Source organism: Tupaia chinensis, unplaced genomic scaffold, assembly GCF_000334495.1.
Source record: "Tupaia chinensis unplaced genomic scaffold, TupChi_1.0 Scaffold000465_1, whole genome shotgun sequence".
NCBI lineage: Eukaryota > Metazoa > Chordata > Mammalia > Scandentia > Tupaiidae > Tupaia > Tupaia belangeri.
In genome coordinates this window covers 2,486,177-2,506,637 of record NW_006159974.1, presented here as the reverse complement: position 1 = coordinate 2,506,637, position 20,461 = coordinate 2,486,177, and the positions used below count along the sequence as shown (strand labels likewise).

Here is a 20,461-nt window from a genome sequence, read left to right as displayed (position 1 = left end):
CCCTGAAGCCTTTGCAGGTTGCTCTGTGGGGTTCCAGATGACGTTACTTGATGCCTGGATCATGGCGGAGGGCCCAGTGCCTACTTGGTCAATATTTATGTGTCCTAGACCTAGAGACGCCCCTGGACTTGTCACTGCCCCAGCCCTACTCCCGCCTTCCGCACCGCCCGCCCCACTGGCCAGTCCCCCGCCCACACACCAAAGACTGCCTCATCTGGCACTGGTTATCTTGCTGCTGCCGCCGCTGCTGCTGAACTCAGCTGCTGCCTCGTCTCAAGGACCCCAGCAACTCTTCCCCCCCTGGCCATGCTGCCTGCTGCCACAGCCTCACTCTTGGGGCTCTTCCTCACTGCCTGGGCCCTGCTGCCTTTCACCCAGGGCCAGACCCCCAACTACACCAGGTAGGCCTCTTGACATCTGCCAGCTAGCTCGAGTGAGCTTTACAACCCTGATTTTCCGAGGGGTTACGCCTGTGATCTTGTGGGTTCTTTTGCAAACACACCATCCCCTAGATTTCCCACTTCCCCCACGCTGCTCAGGCCCCTGAGTCCTCCCCCTTTGCTGAAAGACCATGGTCTCCTCAGGTCACTACTTCCCCCATTCCTCCACCCTTCATCCTCTGCCTTCTTAAGTCTTCCCACCCACCCAACCCAATGGACCCCCATGGGACCTGAGAGAGTCAAGGCCCTGACCTGCCTGGTGGCTGGACATCTGGACTCCAGGAAGGAATTAGAGATGGTGGGGGAGGGGCGAGTCAGATAATTGAGCAGTTAGTAGGAGCAGGGCAAAGGTGGGGACTCAGGGTGTCTGGTCCCCAGTCCAATTTGAGGGCCATGGCTGCTGTTGCTCCCCTCCTCTTTCTGCCCCCTCCCCCACCGCCTCGTGGCTCTGTCCACATCTGGAAGTAGTTAGGCGGCTCTTGTCCATGATTGCCAGGCGAGGGGGAGGAGGGGGGACAAGGAGGATTCCAGGAATTCCTGTTGGGGTGGGGGTGGAGACTTGGGGGGGCAGTTTGAAGGGATGGTGAAGTTCTGGCCCCATTTTTTCCTTTTCTGTTGGTCTTTCCCACCCTAGACCCATCCTGGCTGCCCAAGGCTGCCCCAGTGCCGTAGGTCTTTCTCCCTCATCCCCAAACCCCGTCTTCCCTCCCTCAGTGCCCCCCATCTCTTCACTACTCACCCCCTCCTGACTGACCCTTTTCTGTTCTCCAGACCTGTGTTCCTGTGTGGAGGGGATGTGACTGGGGAATCAGGTTACGTGGCAAGTGAGGGTTTCCCCAACCATTACCCCCCCAACAAGGAGTGCACCTGGACAATAACGGTGAGAAGGTCCCTGCGGTCACTACTCCCTCATCAAAGTCTTCTAGGCAGAGAGAGGCCTGACTGCTAAGGGAGTCCCAGCCCCCAGCACCACCACCTCAACCTGAAAAAGTCCAGGCCCTGCCCTCTGGTCACTGAGGGCATCAGTCCCAATAAGTGCTCTAACACCTTAACTCATCGCCCTTCACCCCAGTCCTGATTCTCCCAGCTTCTTTCCTGTCCCCTCTAATCTCTCCAAAGACCTCAGGTCTTGTCCCTTGTGCAAGCCGCAAGTAAGCAGGCCTGCAGAGCCCGGACCTGCAGTCCTGCAGGGGGTCTCTCCCTGTTCTGCCCCTTCTGTAAGAGAGCTTGGTGAAGGGGAGATGCCCTCTGCCTTGGCTGTGCCTGGCCTGACTTTGTGGGTCCCCCCCTCACCTCCCGCTGTCAGGTCCTGGAAGGCCAGACTGTGTCCCTCTCCTTCCGAGTCTTTGACCTGGAGCAGCACCCCGCCTGCCGTTATGATGCGCTGGAGGTCTTTGCTGGGTCAGGAACCTCAGGCCAAAGGCTGGGACGCTTCTGTGGGACCTTCCGGCCCGCACCCTTAGTCGCCCCTGGCAACCAGGTGACCCTGAAGATGACAGCAGACGAGGGCACGGGAGGAAGAGGCTTTCTGCTCTGGTACAGCGGACGGGCCACCTCAGGCACTGGTGAGCTCCCCCTCCCACCTCCGCCTTCTCCTCTCCCGGCCCTGCCCCCGGCACAGGTCCCGCCCCCCAGCCCTAACACTAACCCCCAGACCAACCTCCTCGCCCCAAAGCCTAGGGCCCCCATTACCTCCCTTGCCCTTTTTTCCTCACTAACTGCCCCTTCAGTCCCTCCTCCTCGTCTTCTCTTCCCCCTCCCGTTCCCACCCACTCCCCTCTTCCAGGCCCCCCCCCAGGCGCAAGGCGGAAATGGGTCACCGACCCACGGGTGGAATGGGCGGCCTGGGGTTACTGGGACGGTGAGTAACTGCCCGCCCCCGTCCGCAATCGGGTTCCCTATGACGGGCGTGAGGGGGCACCTCAGGGCTGGGGACTAGGTTCCCCCCGACCTGGAGCCCCCTTCACCTAGCCCTGGGCACCCGATTGCGGTCCCATCGCCTCCTCCTGGCAGCAGAACTCTCCCTTGAAATGTTTCAGGCAGGGACTTCCCCAAAGGGGCCATGGGGGCCGTGCCCCAAGTCGAGCACACACTTGCAGCATGGGGGCTCTCCAGCCTGCAAAGGGGACTCTTCTGCCAGGCCAGGGAGATGGGATCTCCCAGGGGAGGAGGCGCGGTGCGGCTGCGGGTTGGGAAGGGGTAGGAAGGGAACGCTGTTTAGCCCATTCCTTCTTCCACCTGGCTGGGCGCCCGGTTCAAGGCTTCTCTGAGCCGCGCCCCTCCAGCCCCCTCTGTGCTAACCTACCTCCTCTTTCCTCCCCCTCCTGAGAACATCTGAGCTTCAAGCTGGGCCTCCCAGCCTAGAGCTGTCCTGGAGCTGACTGAGGGTCTCCACTGGCCTCCACCCCCACTCCTCTTTCCCCTCCCTAGAGCACCAATTTTGTGGGGGGCGGCTGGAGAAGGCCCAGGGAACCCTGACCACGCCCAACTGGCCAGAGTCTGATTACCCCCCTGGCATCAGCTGTTCCTGGCACATCATCGCGCCCCAGGACCAGGTACAGACCCCCTGCCCAGGCTGCCCTCAGGAACCCAGGCAGCCTTCTCCAGTCGTGCAGTCAGCAAAGATTTATTGAACATCTACTATGTCCCCAGCACTGAGGTTGTGCTGGTAGGGACCAAAAACAGACCCAGATCTTGTTTGCATGCAAAAAAAAAAAGTAAAATTACAACTGAGATGAGTCTTATGGGAGTAAGGTACATGCTGCTGATATGAACTATGTGGTAGTGATGGGAAGTAATGTCTGTCTTTTAAGTTTAAGCTGGGGGTTGGCTACAGCATCTCATGAATAATGTGTATGATCATCTGAGTTGTGGTGTAGATGCATTAAGGAAAAGGTCTAGAGATTGTCAGAGGTGAGAGAGGAAGCATGACATCAGGAGGAGGAAGTGAGAGTTGCAAGGCCCTGGGTCCCACTGTGCAGCCTCTGCCTTACCTGCTGCCAGGTGATTAAGCTGACCTTCGGGAAGTTTGACCTGGAGCCTGACAGCTACTGCCGCTATGACTCAGTGAGCGTGTTCAATGGAGCAGTGAGTGATGACGCCAAGAGGCTGGGAAAGTTCTGCGGTGACACAGCTCCAGGGTGAGAAAGTGGGCTTGGGTGGGCAATAGCTCTTGCTCTGGTGAGAGTTAAGAGACCAACTGCTTTGGCCTTTTTTTTTTTTTTTTTTTTTTTTAATTTTACCAGAGAGCATATGCGCTCTGGAGAGAGAGAGTGAAAGAGAGAGAGAGAGAGAGAGAGAGGAAGCCTCCCCCCATGGGCAATGGTCATACTGCAATCCCTTCTTCATTTCTCCTGTTGGGATTTTGGGCATGCATATATAGATAACCCTGAGTGGTTTTTCTTTTTTTTAAAAGAATTATTCATTTACTTTTATTTATTATTTAACTTGACTAGCAAGAGACAACAAGGGAAAGTGAGAAAGCAAGCCACTAGGTCCAGGACTCGAACCACAGTCAACTATGTGGGAGTCCAGCACCCTAAACACCACATCCCCCACAATTCTTTCTTTCTTTTTCTTTAGAGAGATTTTTACTATAGGGCATGTGCGCTTGCTGGAGAGACAGAAAGCAAGAAATCATCCCCCAGGAGATGGCCATGCTGCAGTCTCTTCTCCTCCATTCTCCTCTTTGGAGTTGGGGCGCACACGCCAGGATGAGTTTTAAGCCGCCCAGTACAGGACTCATCCTGTAGTTGACCATGTGGGAGCCCAACGATGTAACCATTATGCCATCTGCTAGTCCAACCTGAGTGTTTTTCAAGCCACCTGTTGGGGACTCGATCCGCTCAGTCAGCCATGTGGGATCAGCTGCCTTTATTACCACACCACAGGCTGGCCTGCCGCTGGGGTTTTGAGTGGTAGAGCTCAGCTGGGAGACTGGTAGATTTGAGCCCATAGGTTCCAAACAGGTAGTCAGAGTAGCTAAAGAAGAGGTTTGGAGGGGTAGCAGATGGTGTGGTGGTTAAGGTGCTGGATTCCCACATGGCCAACCCTGGTTTCAGTCCCAGACCCAGAGGCTCAAAACACTCAGGCATGTGTGTGTGCCCCAAATCCAGAGAGAATGGAGGAGAAGGGATCACAGCATGACCATCCCCCTTGGGGGGTGATTTCTTGCTTTCTCTCTCTCTCTTTCTCTGGTGAGTACATGTGCCCTATAGCACAAAAGAAAAAAAAAAAAAAAAAAAAAAAAAAAAAAAAAAAAAAAACTCTCTTAAAACACACACACACACATATATGTTTTAAAAAATAAAAAGGAGGCTTGGAGTCTGATTCTGGGTCCCTGATCCAGAGGCTAGTGGGGCTCTGTTAAGTTGTGGGGCTAGTGCAGCCCCTGACAGAGGGGCTGAGGTTAAAAGGTCACCAGACTGGGGAGGGAGCCAGGTACACAGACTGTCCAGATACCTCCCCTAATATCTTACTGCCCTTCAGTCCTATCTCCTCTGAAGGAAATGAGCTCCTGGTTCAGTTTGTCTCAGATCTCAGCGTCACTGCCGATGGCTTCTCAGCCTCCTATAAGACCCTGCCACGGGGCACTGCCAAAGAAGGACCAAGCTCAGGGGAAGACACTCTGCCAGGTCCTCCGCTTCTTGTCCCCAGCTCTAAGCCCAAAGTCAAGCCTCCCACCAAGACACAACTTCCACCTATGGAGAAACCAGAGGCTTCCCCTGAGACTGAGGCAACCCCTGTGGGCCCTGGTGAGTGTGGGAAAGAAATAAAAGGGGGCACAGGGGTGGGCAGGTGGTGTGGTGGTTAAGGCACTGGTCTCCCACATGGCTAACCATGGTTTGAGTCCTGGTCCTGGTGGCTTGCTTTCTCACTTTCCCTTTCTCTCTGGTTAAATTTGAAAAAGGTGATTATAGAGGGTGGCCAATATGAGCAAACACAATGGTGGCTGTGTTCAGCCATGCGGCTCATGGTAGTGATAATAAAATAATTCTTTTTTAAAAAGGGAGGAGCATAGACTAAAAGAAGCTGTTTCAAAAAGTTCTTTTTAGGCTAGTCAGTGGTGTAGTGGTTAAAGTAGCCAGGTCCCACATGGTCAACTGCACAGCTGAGTCCCAGACCAGGTGGCTCAAGAAACATGGCAGGCACATAGGAACACGTGCTCAAAATCCCAAGAGGGGACCAACAGTTAGCATAATGGCTATGTTGCTGAACTCCCATGCAGTTGACTGCAATTTGAGTCCCGGACCTAGTGGCTTAAACTCATACCGGGCATGTGTGCGTGTGTGCCCAAGATCCCAAGAGGAGAATGGAGGAGAAGGGATTGTGGCGTGGCCATATCCCTGGGGGGTGATTTCTTGCTTTCTGTCTCTCTGTCTCTCTCTGTTTTTCTGGCAAGCGCACGCACCCTATAGCAAACACCTCTCCAAAAAAAAAAAAAAAAAAAAAATCCCAAGAGGGAAGTGGAGGAAAAGGAATTGTAGCATAGCCATCCCCCTTGGGGGATGCTTTCTCAGTTTCCTTCTCTCTTTTTCCTTCTCCCTCTCTCCTTGCTTTTCTCCAGTGAGCACACGCACCCTATAGCAAATTAAAACAAACAATAACTTCTTTGGCTCATTGATTCATTCATACAACACTCCCTGATCCTTCTTGTGTGCCATTGGCTGGTACTGGGTGCAGGGATCCAAGGCTGGATAGTAGAGCTGTTACTAGGAAAGGAGTCCATCCCACCTGTTGGGTAGATCACCCTCCACAAACAGCACCTGTCCCCCTCCTAGATACATCCAGTGTCCAATGCCCAAAGCAGTGCCGGAGGACCGGCTCCTTGCAGAGCAACTTCTGTGCCAACAACCTAGGTAAGAAGCCACACCAACTCCCCTGCTATTCCATCTTCTCTAACTTTCCTCCCACCTTTCTGGTCCTAGTCCAATCCTGACCCCCATCTCCTCATCTTTTACCCCCATTTTCCTACAGTGGTGACTGCAACAGTGAAGTCAATGGTTCGGGGCCCAGGTGAGGGCCTCACTGTCACTGTTACCCTCATTGGTGCTTACAAAACTGGAGGACTAGACCTGCCCTCTCCACCTACTGGCACTCCCTTGAAGTTTTATGTGCCCTGCAAGCAGTGTCCCCCCATGAAGAAAGGTAACAGATGAGGGGAAAGAGGGGGGAGTCACACTGAAATTTTAGAAATGTGGAATCTAAACAGATGCATTGATAAGGTCTCGACAACATGAGCTCTTGATCCCTTCCTCCCTCCCCCAGGAACCAGTTATCTGCTGATGGGCCAAGTGGAAGAGAACAGAGGTCCCATCCTTCCTCCAGAGAGCTTCGTGGTTCTTTTCCGGCCCAACCAGGACCAGATCCTCACCAGCCTAAGCAAGAGGAAGTGCCCCTCCCAACCTGTGAGGGCTGCTGAGTCCCAGGCCTGAGACCAGGCCAACTCCAGTCCCTTGCCCTTGGGCCCCCTTTCTTATCCAAATAAACGTGTTTTAACTGAGGAAGGGGTCAGATCACCACTTCTATGGTTTAGGGAACTATCTTGGGAATTGATTTTTATTCATTTGATCAACAGATGTTTACTGTACAGAATATTTTTTAAATATAAATCAGATCTTGTCATTCCTTTGCTCAAAACTCTCCCACAATTGGCTCAGCCATGGTGGCACATGCTGCTAAGATGCTATGTTCTGCAGGTTGGAACCAACCATGGGAGATCTGGGCTTAAGTCCAACCTAAAGGCCAGGCATGGTGGTGTGTGCCTGTAGTCCTGGCAATTTGTTGAGACTGAGTTATATTGAGAACTTGAGACTAACCTGGACAACATAATGAGACCATCTAAAAGAGAGCAGAGTGTGGTGGCACAAACCTGTAGTCCCAGCTGGGAGGCTGAGACAGGAGGATTACTATGCCATTAGGCCCTGTCTTCAAAGTGAAAAACAAAAACCTTCTGTACTTTGGTTTCCCATCTGTTGCAATAAAATCTGAACTCTTCTTACTGGTTCTAAGGCCCTAGGTAATCTGCATCTTCCCTCTCACCACCCCATCTCCTCACCTCTCACTACTGTCCCTTGAACAGCTGCTCCAGGCACACTGGTTGTCGCCCTGTTCTTTGCTCATTGCTGGCACACTTCTGCTTCAGACCTGTGCTGTTCTCACCATCAGGATTCTCTTCCAATATCTCATGGCTCCCTTCCTAAGTCCAATCAGATCTCTGTTCAGAGTTCATCATAGTCACTTGTTTGTTCACTCCAAATAGTGGTCACTGTTTTAAGTGCTGAAAATAACAGGAAAAGTCCCTGGCTTGTGAAGAGGAGCGTACATTCCACTGGAGGAAAGATAAACAATAAACTATGTCAAGTGGCGCTATAAGTGCTGACAAAATAGAAAAGCATGATTAAGGTCAAAAGCATAAGGGTCAGCCTGTGGCCTAAGGGTGAAGGGAGGCAGATCCCATTTGGTGAACAGTGGGATTAGAATCCATGAAAACATGCCAGGTACCTGTGCCCCAAATCCCAACAGAATGGAGAAATGGATGGATTGGGGATGTCTCTGTCTCTGCCCAGTGCACTTGTCCTCTGGCAAACTTAAAGGAGAAAAAAAGGCTAAATAGGATAGTTTAAGGAAGGCTTTCAGGTAAGACCAACTTTTTTTTTTTTTTGTAAGAGGTTTTTGCTATAGGGTGCGTGCGCCCGCCAGAGAGACAGAGAGATAGAGAGATAGAAAGCAAGAAAGCCCCCCCCAGGAGGGATGGCCACACCGCAATCCCTTCTCCTCCATTCTCCTCTCAGGATCTTGGGCGCATGAGTTTAAACCACAGGGTCCAGGACTCGAACCGCTGTCAATTTTGTGGGAGTCCAGCGACATAGCCATTACGCCAACTGCTGGTCTTGACCAACTTTGTTTTTGCTCTGCTGCTAACCGTGTGGCCTAGGCTCAGATTCTTCACCTTGCAAAGTTTAATCAATTGTAAAAGGAATTAAAATTCAATGAGATGGGAGCCGGCAGGTGGCGTAGTGGTTAAGGGTGTTGGACTCCCACAAGGCTGACCGCGGTTGAGTGGTGGACCTGGTAGCTTGTTTTCTCACCACCTCACTCTGTCCCTCTGTGGTCAAATTAAAATAAAGTTAAATAAAATAATCCTTTTCAAAAAATTAGAGGGGATGGGAACCAGCAGTTAGCGTAATGGCTATGTCGCTGGCCTCCCACATAGTCGACCGCGGTTCGTGTCCCGGACCCGGTGGCTTGAAACTCCCGCCGGGCGCGTGTGCGTGCGTGCCCAGGGTCCGGAGAGGAGAATGGAGGAGAAGGGATTGCGGCGTGACCATCCCCCCTGGGGGGTGATTTCTCGCTTTCTGTCTCTATGTCTCTCTCTCTGTCTGTCTGGCGAGCGCACGCGCCCTACAGTGAAAATCTCTCCCCCCCTCCCCCCCAAAAAAAAAAAATTAGAGGTGATGATGTAAGTGGGAGGGTGTTTGGTAAATTTTAGTTCGCTAAGTAGATCTGAGTGATTTCCCAGGCCGGTGCAGGAAGGAAAAGGAGGGAAGCCCTCCCTACTGGGAGGCCCAATAGGGAGGAACCTCCAAGCCAGCACTACTGCGGAAAACATACTTTGGTCGTAGCAGAGGCTTCTAGGAGAGCCTGAAATTGAACTGGAGGAAGATTTCTTGTGGGAGAGCCAGTGATTTGGAGTCTCCACACCGGGAAGAAGGGACAAAGCCCAGGTCGGAGCCCCGCCGCCATCTCTCCAAGTTACTCTTAGGCTCGAGTTCAAACCAGAGACGCCCATAAAATTCTTACGTCACGGGGATCAAGTCAATCTCGGGAGCCAGGATGGGGGCGGCGCTCCATTTGGTGTTTAAGTGAGCACCAATCGGCATGCACTTACAGCGGACCTTGGCCGCCCTGGCCAATGACAGAGACCGTACGGCGGAAGTGCAGAAGGAACCCTCGGGAAGATGGCACCCTTAGTTTGGCCACAAGCTGATTGGCAGATATTTTGACCACCAGGTGAGCATCGTAGCTCGAGCAGCTGTTCGAAGGCGGAAGCCAGACGGGGCCGGGCCGGAGCTCCGGATGGATCGGAGACACAGATACAGCGCTCTCGGAGAGCGGGAGGTTTGTGATGGGCGCGCCCGGGAGAGGCGGCTGCGGCCGGCGGACCCCTGAGGGGGAGGGGGACGGGAAGCCCAGAGCTCCCGGAAGGGGCGGGGCCTGTGGCCGGGCGGGCCATACGGAGACGGCGAGCCAGGCCTGAGGAAAAAGCCTGGGCTGGGAGCCGCGAGGGGCAGGGTTTGGTGGGTGGGCGTGGTCACCGAGGCGGGGCGGGGCCTAAAGAGACTTGGGGCAAAGCTGGGAGCAAGCGAAGGGGGTTGGTGGAACTTGTGCCTGGCCGGAGCCGCGTCTAGCGGGGCGGCGGCGGCATCAGTGTGGGCCCTGTCCCACCATCTCATCTTTGTCCCCTTTCGCCCCTCGCGCCTTCCAGTCCTAGACTCCAGGCCCTGTTCGCTGAGCTCTATCTTCGGATGTCCGTCGGCCAAGAGCCTGCATGCGCCGTGGGGCGCCCCAGGACCAGGAGCTGGTGGGTCCGGGGGCCCCTGGGCGGGGGTCCCGAGGCGCCACCCCTCTGTCGGGACCCGTTGTCCCGGTCCTCGTCTTTCCCCCGGATCTAGTGTTCAGGGCGGACCAACGGAGTGGACCCCGACAGCTGCTGACCCTTTATAATCCCACAGGAACTGCGCTTCGCTTCCGAGGTGAAGGGATGGGCACCTCGTACTAAGGATCTGGGGGCTGGTGGCAGGACACTGTGGGCTGTGTGGGCTGGAAATGTCAGATGAATAGGGTCAGATGTCGGCCCTGCCAGACTGGAAGAGTCATGACCAGCCCTGGGATAGAAGGCAGAGGGGACTCTAGTGTCCCACCATGGGCTCCTCTAGGATCTTTGTGTGTCTTTTTCCCCCAGTCCTGTGCACAGCCCCTGCCAAATACACTGTGTTTGATGCCGAAGGATATGTGAAGCCTCAGTCCTGCATTGACATGTGAGTTGGGGAACCTGTTGATGAAAGCCGGGTCGCTGCCACGTGTTTTCTTAGGTCTGAGACCCTATCCTGTTTTTTTTTTTTTTTTTAGAGATTTTTGCTATAGGGCGTGTGCGCTCGCCAGACAGAGAGACAGAGAGACAGAAAGCGAGAAATCACCCCCCAGGGGGGATGGCCACGCCGCAATCCCTTCTCCTCCATTCTCCTCTCGGGATCTTGGGCACACACGCACACGCGCCCAGCGTGAGTTTTAAGCCACCGGGTCTGGGACACAAACCACGGTCGACTACGTGGGAGTCCAGCGACATAGCCATTATGCTAACTGCTGGCCCCAAGAGACCCTATCCTCTTTAATCTGTTTGTCCCACCCTCTGTCCAAGTCCATAAGAGAAAGGCTTCTAGTGGGAGGGGGCCTGGATTTACCCAGATTACTGCCTCTCACTCATTTCCTCTTACCGGGTCTCTCCTACCATTGGGCCAGTGTCATTCGCCACGTGGCCCCCATTCCCAGCCACTATGATGTCCAGGACCGCTTCCGCATTGAGCTGTCTGAAGAGGGAGCTGAAGGCCGAGTGGTGGGACGCAAAGACATCACTTCAGTTCTAAGGGCCCCAGCCTACCCTCTTGAGCTCCAGGGTCAGTCTGACCCAACGCCTCGTCCAGGGCCTCCTGTCTGGACTGCACCACCCACGGCCAGACACTTCCAGGAGAGTGAGTTGGGAGATGGGGATCTTTGAGTTCTGCGAGGAGAGAGACACTAGTATTATCCTAGAGATGAGCTAAATTGGATTTGAAGAAGTCTTTTGCCTTTTGGTGGAAACGTTCCTAGAAGTTAAGATTTTTTATCTGGTAAGAGGGGAAACAGACTTTGCAATTTCCCTGGTTACTGGCTTCTACTTAGAGGAAAAAAGTTCTTTCTTTGGGACCAACAGATAATGTAGTGGTTATGTTGCTGGACTCCCACATAGCCAACAGCAGTTCAAGTCCTGGACCCAGTGCCTTGAAACTCAGGCCAGGTGCTCGTGTGTGCATGCCCAAGATCCCAGGTGGAGAATGGAAGAGACAGGATTGTGGCATGGCTATCTCTGTCTCTCTCCATCGAGCACACACTCCCTAAGGCAAAAACCTTTTTAAAAAAAGTTCTTTCTTCCTTAGCTCTATTACTCAGTGCAGATCAATTGGAAACCTGCATTGTACAGTTATGCTGTACCAAGCTGTGTGCTGGGCACAGGCAACACGGGCAACAGAGAGAGGGCCCTGCCTGTCACACAGCTACAAAGAAGATAATGAAGGCAGTGAAGAGGGAAATGAATGAGGTGCCCTAGAAGAGAGGGTTTCTTGTGGCAATGGGGACAGACCTCCAGGGAAGAAAGAACATGTGCAGTGTGCCCTTTGAAGGCAATAAAAAGAAGATCCATCTTCCATGGTCAGCCTCCTCCCTGGAGGACCTTGGGTTGGGGATGAGTTGGGGCTGCAGCTTCTGACAAGCCTTGTTTCCCAGACCCCCACCAACAACTGGCCACCAGCTCCTTCCTCCTCTTCTTGCTGACGGGCATAGTCTCTGTGGCCTTCCTGCTGCTCCCACTCCAGGATGAACTTGGCAGCCAGCTGCCTCAAGTCCTGCACGTCTCTCTGGGACAAAAGTTGGTGGCAGCCTATGTCTTGGGTGAGCACACTAGTAGCTTGAGATCCAGGCCCCAGAGAAGGGTAAGCAGGGGTTCAGGGAGGGCTAACAGAGCCTCAGGGCTGCTCAGAGAACCTTGATCTTCCTTTCTCCCCTCTCTAGGCCTTCTCACCATGGTGTTCCTCCGGACCTGAGCTCCCTGATCCACCTCAGCCTACCCCATCCAAGCACGGACTTGAGGCAGTCACTGTGATGCTCAGGCCATGCCTGCCTTGCCTTGGATCCTACTCTTTTATCTCCTTCCTGCCCATTCTTCCCGTCCCCCCCAAAATACCCAGGGATTTGTACTCATTTTCCAAGTTGAAGAAGATACATTTTTAAAATAAAAATGAGAAATGTAAGGTACTAGCCTCTCTCTTCCCTCTTCTTTGTTATACCCAGATCATCTTCTAGTTCCTCTCACTTCCATTCTCAGGGGCCCAGCACCTGGAACAATGAAGAGACCCAGTGAGGATTTGGAAGACTCAGTGCTGTATCCAGAAAACTGTGTGACCTTGAACAAGTCATTTGATTTCTCTGAGTTTCAGTTTCAACCTCTAAAATAAGGGCATTGAGCAAGTTGAGTTATAAGATCCCCTTTAGGCCTAGAATAGGGTCCTATCCCTAAGACAATGTACCTGACTTTAAAAGAAACAAACAGAAATACCACCTAATCCTGGCTGCTGTAGAATTCAACCCTCAGCATGTTGAGGTTACAGAGCCTCTTGTCAGGGTTGCCCACATGCTTATAGTCCCCAGAATCCTTTTCTGCCCTTTTTTTAAATTGTTCATTGATTTCTTCCATGAAAGATATAGACAGACAGACAGGAACCTCCAACAGGATCCTCATGCCACAATCCACCCCAGACCTCAGCCAGCCCAGATCATAGGCATGTTCATGTGCATCTGGTGTACACACAGAGCACCCAGGATGTGAACTCAAACCTTCTCATGTGGGAAGTATTACAGTATTATAGGGTGCCATGTGACCCCTTTTCTACAATTTTTTAAAAGAATTATTTAATTTGTTGTTATTATTTAATATGATGAAAGAGAGAAAGGGAAAGTGAGAAAGCAGACCACCAGGTCTGGGACTCAAACTGCAGTTGACCATATGGGAGTCCAGTGCCTTAACCATCACACCACCTGCCAACCCCACCGTTTTTTAGAGAGATTTTTTGCTATAAGGTGTGTGCACATGCCAGAGAGACAGAGAGAGGGACAGAAAGCAGTGAATCACCTCCTAGGAGAATGGCCATACTGCAATTCCTTCTCTTCCATTCTCCTCTTGGGATTTTGGGCATACATGTACATATGCTCAGCATGAATTTTAAGCCCCCAGATCCAGGACTCGAACCATGGTCAGCTATGTGAGTCCAGTGATGTAACCATTATGTCATCTGGTCCTGCTTTTCTGCCTTTTTAACTCTCTTTTTACTTTGTCTCTTTTTCCTTTTTTTAGAGAGATTTTTGCTATAGGGCATGTGCACTCAACAGAGAGACAGAGAGACAGCAAGTAATCACCCCACAGAGAGGATGGCTATGCCACAACCTCTTTCTCTATTCTCCTCTCGGGATTTTGGGCACTCATGAACGTGTGCCTGGTGTGAATTTTAAGCCACCAGGTCCAGGACTTGAATGCAGTTGACTACGTAGGACTCCAGTGATGTAACCATTATACCATCTGCTGGTCCTTTTTTTTCTTTTTCTTTTTTTTTTTTAAGGTTTTTGTCATAGGGCACATGTGCTTGCTAGAGAGAGAGAGAGAGACAAGTAGAAGGGAAGTGAGAAATCACCCCGCACCCTCAGGGGATAGTTATGCCACAATCCTCTCTCTGTTCTCTCAGGATTTTGGACATGGATACACACGTGGCTGGCATGATTTTTTATTTAATTTTTTTGAGAGATTTTTGCTATAGGGAATGTGTGCTCGCCAGAGAAAGACAGAGAGAGAGACAAAGTGAGAAATCACCCCCCAGAGGGGTGACCATGCCCCAATCCCTTCTCCGGCCTCCTCTCAGGATTTTGGGCATGCATGCACATGCACCCAGCATGAGTTTTAAGCTGCTGAGCCTGAGACTTGAATCGTGGTTGACTACGCAGGAGTCCAGCAACGTAACCATTACTTCATCTGCTGGTCCTGATTTTTAAAAAAAATTTTTTGGAGAGGTTTTCGCTATAGGGTACGTGTGCTCGCCAGAAAGAGAGACAGAAAGAAAGAAAGAAATCACCCCCCGGGGGTATGGCCACACCGCAATCCCTTTTCCTCCATTCTCCTCCCCAAGATCTCGGGATCTTGGGCACACACGTACATGTGCCCAGCGTGAGTTTAAGCCGCCATGTCCAGGACTTGAACCGTTGTCAACTACATGGGAGTCCAGCTACATAGCCATTACACTAACTGCTGGTCCCCTGAATATTTTTTTCAAAGTTTTTTTGCTATAGGGCGTGTGAGCTCACTGGGGAGACAAAGCCAGAGAGACAGAAAGAGAGAAATCACAACCGGGAGGTTGGCCATGCCATAACCCTTTTCCTCCATTCTCTTCTTAGGATTTTTTGGCACTCATGTATACATGAGTTTCAAGCCACCAGGTCTGGGACTCAAACCACAGTTGACCACATGGGAGACCAGCACCTCAACCACCATGCCACCTGCTGGCCCCATTATTTTATCTCTTGTTTAAACTTCGACTCCCATGGATCAGGAACACCAAGGTCCCTACATTGTCTGACGTACCCTCACTTTAACTTGGCAGGAGAAATTAAAGGTCAGGGAAAGAACAGAATCCTCAAAAGACAAGCTTCCAGCCACCCATCCTCCTTGAGATACAGGGTGAGCAAGGAGAAAAAGAGAGGGGGAACCAGTGACACTGGGCAGATTGTTGGTGGGGAACAAAAGATCAACAGGATAACATTAAGATACACCTTGTCAGGGACCAACAGATAGTGTAGTGGTTACATAGCTGGACTCCCACATGGCCAGCTATGATTTAAGTCCTAGACCTGGTGGCTTGAGACTCAGGCTGGACACGTGTGTCTGTCTGTCCAAGATCTGGGAAAGAGAATGGAGAAGGGATTGCAGCATGGCCATTCCTCCAGGGGGTGAGTTCTTATTCTCCCTCTCACTGCTTCTCTCTCTCTCTCTCTCTCCCCCTCCCCCCTGGCAAGCGCATGCGCCTTAGGCAAAAAAACCTCTTAAAAAAAGATACACCCTGTCTGTTACACCACTGGGAAGTTATCAGTATCAGTTGTTCCAACTTTACTTTGGGGGCTTTGGGGCCTGTCCCACTGCTCTGAGTCTTGTCCCTTCCATACCCAGCGCTGGCCTTCATGAGGTGTGGCCCAATAGTGTGCAGAGAATGGAACTGTGTGCCCAGGAGTCTGGGGAAGAGTTCCTGCCATAGTCCTTTTGCCACATTATCATTTTGCATCAGACCTTGCAAATTATGTAGCTGTCCCTGGCCCCATGTAGGGAGCAGCTGAATCTGAACTAAATAATAGTGACCTTTAAAGGTGAACAGAGCAGACTCTTGCTTAGGCAGGTGCTGCACAGCTGGCAGAGATGAAAGAAAACTGTTCCAACCAGAGAAGGCCATGTGGGGCTTATTTAGACCAAGCGATGCAAGATGCTCCAAAGCTGCAGCTGATAATAGAAGACACCTGGTTTTACCTTTCGCTTTGCCTTCCCTCGTTGCCCTGTAAAAGAATAAGCCTGGGAATGGCTCAGAGCCGAGGCGGTCTCCATCAGAGATGTCTGGTCTGCCCGTTTCCTGCTCTTCTCTACTTGTGTGTCTGTATCTGTGTGACTGTTCTTTCCAAAATGCACCGTCGCTTCCACTCTGGGCGGAGGGGTCTTCAGACTCAACAGCCCCAGAAGAGGATAGTCATTCTTTACCCCATCTTGATTTTTGGAGAGTAGGTCTTGTTTCCTTAGGCAATTTCCCCGAGTAACAGAATAGCTCAGGTTTTCCAGTGGAGGCAGCATTCCCAAATCCATCCTTTGGGACCCTTCTGCTAAACCCTTCCCTAGGTCTCAAGAAAGGAGTGATGGATGGGAACCGGCAGTTAGCATAATGGCTATGTTGCTGGACTTCCACGTAGTCGACCGCGGTTCACATCCCGGACCTGGTGGCTTAAAACTCACGCCGGGCGCGTGTGTGTGCCTGCCCAGGATCCCGAGAGGAGAATGGAGGAGAAGGGATTGCGGCGTGACCATCCCCCCTGGGGGGTGATTTCTCGCTTTCTGTCTCTATGTCTCTCTCTGTCTGGCGAGCACACGCGCCCTATAGTGAAAACCTCTCAAAAAAAAAAACAGGAGTGATGGACTGGCAGATCAGTATGAGGAAGAAGCACAAAGGTGCTTGTGAACAACAGATGTCACCAGGTGGTTTATTGATGTCCAGACCCCATGCCCCTCTCACCATAGACCACCTGTTGGCCTAAAGGCTATGGTGCCAGAGACCTCTCCCACCGAGAGCTGGCCAGGTCCTAGTGCCTAGCAAACCTTCGAGTGGTCTCTAGGTATGGATGACTCTGCCCCTGAAGGGGGAAGGGGCTGTGATTGATGAAGGAATGCTGCAGATTAACCGACAGTATGACCGTCACGTGGAAGAACTGCTCACCTACACTGCAGGGCCAGTGGGAGTCTGGACCCATGGAGAGACGGGTCAGCAATGAGAGGTATAGTCCTCTCCATCACCAGCATCGCTCAAGTAGGGAAACAGGAGCACCAAGGCATACGGAAGCCCTGAGTAGGGGAACCTCAGAAGTTGTTATCAATGTTCCAGACGTCTCCACTAAGTGCGTTGGCTGCCCCCTGCAGTGTCCAGGTGACCAGGGCCAGTTGGCGCCGGAATCGGCTCTCCTGAAAGCCCAGGCCCGATGCCACCCTAGAGGAAGAAGCCCCAGGGGACCCGGAGCTGCCTGTGCGTAGTAGCCGCAGGTGGTCGAGTAGGGCACCCAGCGTGTGGTCTCCACGGCCCAGGAAGATGTGGCGGAAGGGGGAGTCGGCTGGAGACACATACTGAGACAAGAAGTAGAACTCCACCTGCACCAAGAGGGAGACTAGGTCGGAGTGGAGCCTCTGCTCTAGGAGCAAAGGCTCGAGAGACCCCTCCCTCCAGCCTGCAGTTCCTAACCCACCTGGGAACCTAGTACCTGCTTGATAAATACCGCTGAGCAGCTTCCTTAAGTCCCACCTCCCTCTGCATGTCCAATCAGGAATAGCTACCCTGTGATGTCACCAGTAGGCAGGTAGGAAGAGATGTCCAGTCGTGTTTTGGATTCTATCCCCTTCTAGTTTTGGAGCTCCAAGCCTGTAGGGAGGTCTCGACAGTCTTTCTTCCTCACCAGTCATGTCTCTGCCCAAAGCCTCAAAGAACAATCTATTGCTGTTCCTCTTTGTTTTTAATGCCAGAGGGAATATATGCAAGCAAGAGAAGAGAAAAAGAGAAGAGAAGAAGGGAGGGAAAGATTTTTCCCCATTTGGTCTGGTCATGTAATGATCCTTTTTTCTCCAATTCATCCTGTCAGGATCTTGGGTGCACTTTCTTCAAGCAGCTGGGGTTAGGACTTGAACCCTGGTCTACCACATGGGATATGGCTTCCTCTATGCAACCTTAATCTCTCAGCTATGAGCAGGCCCCTCTTTCTCTTCTTAATACCAATGTCCCCACACCTCTGTCATTCTGCCCCACCTCCAGTGTCCACAGTTCAGAGTCAAAGGCCAAAGGGACAGTGCTGTCCTAATGAAACAAACACCTGATTCTCTGTTATGTTCCCTCTTTCCTGAGATGGCCTCGTTTCTGGCCTAGTTCTCCTACCTTACCCCCAGCCTCTCTGATTCCTTTTGCTTCCACCTGTGGGTGGTCTCAAAATTGACTTCCCTCTGTCCTGCTCTTTACTACAGTCTCTTTATTGCAGTATCTTAGGACCACCTAGGGAAGATTTTCAAATTACTATTGCCTGGGTGCCATCCCAGCAAACAGAATCTCTAGCGCAGTCTCAGTCACATCTTTTAAGGCCTCCACAGCTTACGTCAGGCTCATCTGTGCCCCCTGGCTTCAACCAGGATCTTTGCACAGACAGCCGCCACATCTCCTTGCCAAGTCATCCACTGGGATCCTGCACTCCAGGCTCTGGACTTCTCCACTCGATTAGAGGGCACTTGGACATAGCCTGGCACACGTGTCAACACCAACCTCTTTCCAACCGGAGCCTTGCCCCCACATGCCCTCATGAGCAACATGGTCTTCCCAGGTGCCAAGCTCTCCACCCCGCAGAGGAATGACAATGTGGTGAGCAGAGGCTTTAGAGTTACACTGCCTGGGCTCGAGTTTCAGCTCCACCACTCACTATGTGATCTCTGGGTAAGTTCTGTAGCCTGTGAACCTCAGTTTCTGCTTACCTGTTTCAGCAGGGTTTGGAAAGGTCCCATGCAGAAAATGAAGTAAAGCCCTCATGGTAGCCTGCTATAAATGGCAGCAGCTGCTGTTATTTCTCCCTCTTCCCTCTACACCTAATCTGTCCATTTGTCCTTCCAAGGGCCTCTCACCAGTCCAGTCACCACCTATGGTGCCACCTGCTACTTTGCTGCCATTTGCTGTCAATTGCTACTCTCACCCAGAGCTCACGTTCATGAACTTCCTTTCCTCTTCAGGCCATTTACACTCTGGTCAAAATCCTTCCCAAAGACTTCACTTTGCCCACATCACCCCCTGCTCAAAAATGTTTCCAATTTATTTAATGAGCAGATCCTAAAAAATCTTCACTCCTTATGCTGGCATTCAGGGCTCCTCACAGTGGATGGCTAGCCCACATTTGGTGGTCTTCTCCCCTTTGCCTCTCCACAGGGCCTCTGTTCTGTTCTGCTGGTCTCTACTTCCAAGGAAAGTCAGGCCTATTTCACTGCCACACCCTTCCTGGGTCCCTCCACCCTGTAATGTCCTCTTTTTCTTTACACCAACCTAAGTTCTGTCTATTCTTCAAGATCCAAGTTACAGTCTAAGGCACAGGTCAGCAAAATTTTCCTGCAAAAAGATAGCAACTATTGTAGGCCCTACTGGTTCTATTGCAACTACTCACCATTGCTTCTGAAGCACAAAAGCAGCCATAAACAATATGAAAACTGATGAGCATGGCTGTGTTGTAATAAAACTTTATTTACAAAAACAGACAACAGGCTGAATTTAGCCCTCTGGCTGTAGTTTACCAATCCCTGGTCTAGAGCCACAGGCTTCCCTAGGTCTGGCCCACTCCTATCTCGAGCTCTAAAATCCTGAGACTATTCTTCTCCATACCTGAGTCTGAGTCATACACCTCACACACAGGTGCCCTTTATCCCTAGAGGAAGAAGAGGTGTGTGTGTGTGTGTGGGGGGGGGATCTTTTTGTGTTCTTGGAGTCTGATTAAACCAAGATCTGTGAATGAGAATGAACGCAGTTCAATCTGTCTCACCCCAGGGTCACATGTATCTCAGTGGCGGGGACAAAGGGAAGGAGAGATCAGAAGGAGAAGAAAGAGCCAGACTGGTTGCCTCATGATTAGGAGAGCCAGATTCCACGTGGCCAATCATGTGGACAAAATCCCCACTTAAAAAACATGCTGGGCACATTGGGCATGTGTGCACGCCCACGTGCGTGTGTGTGTGCCCCAAATCCTGACAGTATGAAGAAATGGAGAAGGAACTGTGGCATGAGCATGCCTCATTGGGAAGTACTTTCTCCTTCTGTCTCTCTGTCTTCCTCTCTGGCATACACACACACTCTGCTAAAAAACAAATTTTAAGAGGTTTTTGCCTGAGGGCACATGTGCTTGCTGGACAGAGAGAGAGACAATGAGAGGTAAAGTGAGAAATCACCCCCTAGAGGGGATGGCCAACTGCAATCCCATCTCCATTCTCCTCCCAGGATCTTGGGCATGCACGCACACGCGCCTGGCGTGATTTTCAAGCCACCAGGTCCGGGACTATGAACCATGATCTACCAAGGTGGGAGTCTAGCAACATAGCCACTATGCCATCTGCTGGCCTCTCTGAAATTTAAAAAAAAAAAAAAAAAGGAGATTAAGGAGGAAAAGAGAATCAGAGACCAAGAGAAAGAAGTCAGGGAGAAGAAGCAAGATGGGCAAGTTTGTAAACAGAAGAAAGAATGAGTGATGCCAAGGGAGAAGGGCAAGGCACAAGCAGGAAAAGGCAAGGAAGAAAGTGAACATGGTCCTCCAAAGAGCAGACATGTTCTCTGAAAACTGCGTGTGCACCCCAGTGCGTGGCTCCGCGTGTACGCGAAGGGTTCTCTGCTCACCCCACATTCACTGAAGAC

General features: G+C 51.7%; 3 protein-coding genes and 1 long non-coding RNA gene across 10 annotated transcripts in view; 2 read left to right on the top strand and 2 right to left on the bottom strand.

Moving 5' to 3' along the window:
- The window catches only part of LOC102488564 (uncharacterized), an 18,098-nt gene extending 8,696 nt beyond the window's left edge, over positions 1-9,402 (bottom strand). For 2 of the 3 annotated variants that reach the window (XR_003550580.1, XR_003550581.1), the window contains exons 1-2: positions 9,054-9,281; positions 7,498-7,770 (exon numbers count right to left, since the gene is read on the bottom strand). This is a non-coding gene — a long non-coding RNA (uncharacterized LOC102488564). Of the gene's footprint in view, positions 1-7,497; positions 7,771-9,053; positions 9,282-9,330 lie in introns of those variants that run through there. The other variant, XR_335598.3, reaches the window with a different exon arrangement.
- On the top strand, positions 108-6,942 carry PCOLCE (procollagen C-endopeptidase enhancer). The gene is made up of 9 exons (XM_014590583.2): positions 108-401; positions 1,212-1,320; positions 1,747-2,005; positions 2,871-2,995; positions 3,444-3,580; positions 4,929-5,194; positions 6,221-6,298; positions 6,417-6,587; positions 6,708-6,942. Exons 1-9 carry the CDS (start codon positions 307-309, stop codon positions 6,872-6,874), a joined length of 1,407 nt encoding a protein of 468 aa, XP_014446069.1. The 5' UTR covers positions 108-306; the 3' UTR covers positions 6,875-6,942.
- Positions 9,393-12,509, top strand: MOSPD3 (motile sperm domain containing 3). 4 transcript variants are annotated; one of them, XR_335600.3, is made up of 6 exons: positions 9,393-9,560; positions 9,928-10,195; positions 10,405-10,480; positions 10,962-11,191; positions 11,636-11,906; positions 11,982-12,116. XR_335600.3 is itself a non-coding variant. In XM_014590585.2 (6 exons), exons 2-6 carry the CDS (start codon positions 9,991-9,993, stop codon positions 12,483-12,485), a joined length of 936 nt encoding a protein of 311 aa, XP_014446071.1. In that variant the 5' UTR covers positions 9,399-9,560; positions 9,928-9,990; the 3' UTR covers positions 12,486-12,509. The 4 variants fall into 4 exon arrangements, 3 of the variants coding, with proteins under 3 accessions (XP_014446071.1, XP_006155767.1, XP_014446072.1); XM_014590585.2 differs by lacking the exon at positions 11,636-11,906 and adding an exon at positions 12,267-12,509 and having other exon boundaries at positions 9,399-9,560; positions 11,982-12,187; XM_006155705.3 differs by lacking the exon at positions 11,636-11,906 and adding an exon at positions 12,267-12,438 and having other exon boundaries at positions 9,404-9,560; positions 11,982-12,146.
- A 4,351-nt stretch (positions 12,510-16,860) lies between these two features.
- TFR2 (transferrin receptor 2) overlaps positions 16,861-20,461 on the bottom strand; it is a 21,838-nt gene continuing 18,237 nt past the window's right edge. For both annotated transcript variants that reach the window (XM_006155695.3, XM_027774661.1), the window contains one exon: positions 16,861-17,190. In XM_006155695.3, coding sequence (XP_006155757.1) covers positions 16,906-17,190 — 285 coding nt within the window. In that variant the 3' untranslated portion in view covers positions 16,861-16,905. The remainder of the gene's footprint in view (positions 17,191-20,461) is intronic.

What these genes read in the sequence shown, in the direction of transcription:
- PCOLCE (XM_014590583.2), top strand. Translation starts at nt 307, where the DNA reads ATGCTGCCTGCTGCCACAGCCTCACTCTTGGGGCTCTTCCTCACTGCC. An exon ending in TCATCGCGCCCCAGGACCAG is followed by an intron (nt 2,996 to 3,443) that starts GTACAGACCCCC and finishes ACCTGCTGCCAG; the next exon opens with GTGATTAAGCTGACCTTCGG. An exon ending in TGCGGTGACACAGCTCCAGG is followed by an intron (nt 3,581 to 4,928) that starts GTGAGAAAGTGG and finishes ACTGCCCTTCAG; the next exon opens with TCCTATCTCCTCTGAAGGAA.
- MOSPD3 (XM_014590585.2), top strand. Translation starts at nt 9,991, where the DNA reads ATGCGCCGTGGGGCGCCCCAGGACCAGGAGCTGGTGGGTCCGGGGGCC. An exon ending in AACTGCGCTTCGCTTCCGAG is followed by an intron (nt 10,196 to 10,404) that starts GTGAAGGGATGG and finishes TTTTTCCCCCAG; the next exon opens with TCCTGTGCACAGCCCCTGCC. An exon ending in CCTCAGTCCTGCATTGACAT is followed by an intron (nt 10,481 to 10,961) that starts GTGAGTTGGGGA and finishes CCATTGGGCCAG; the next exon opens with TGTCATTCGCCACGTGGCCC.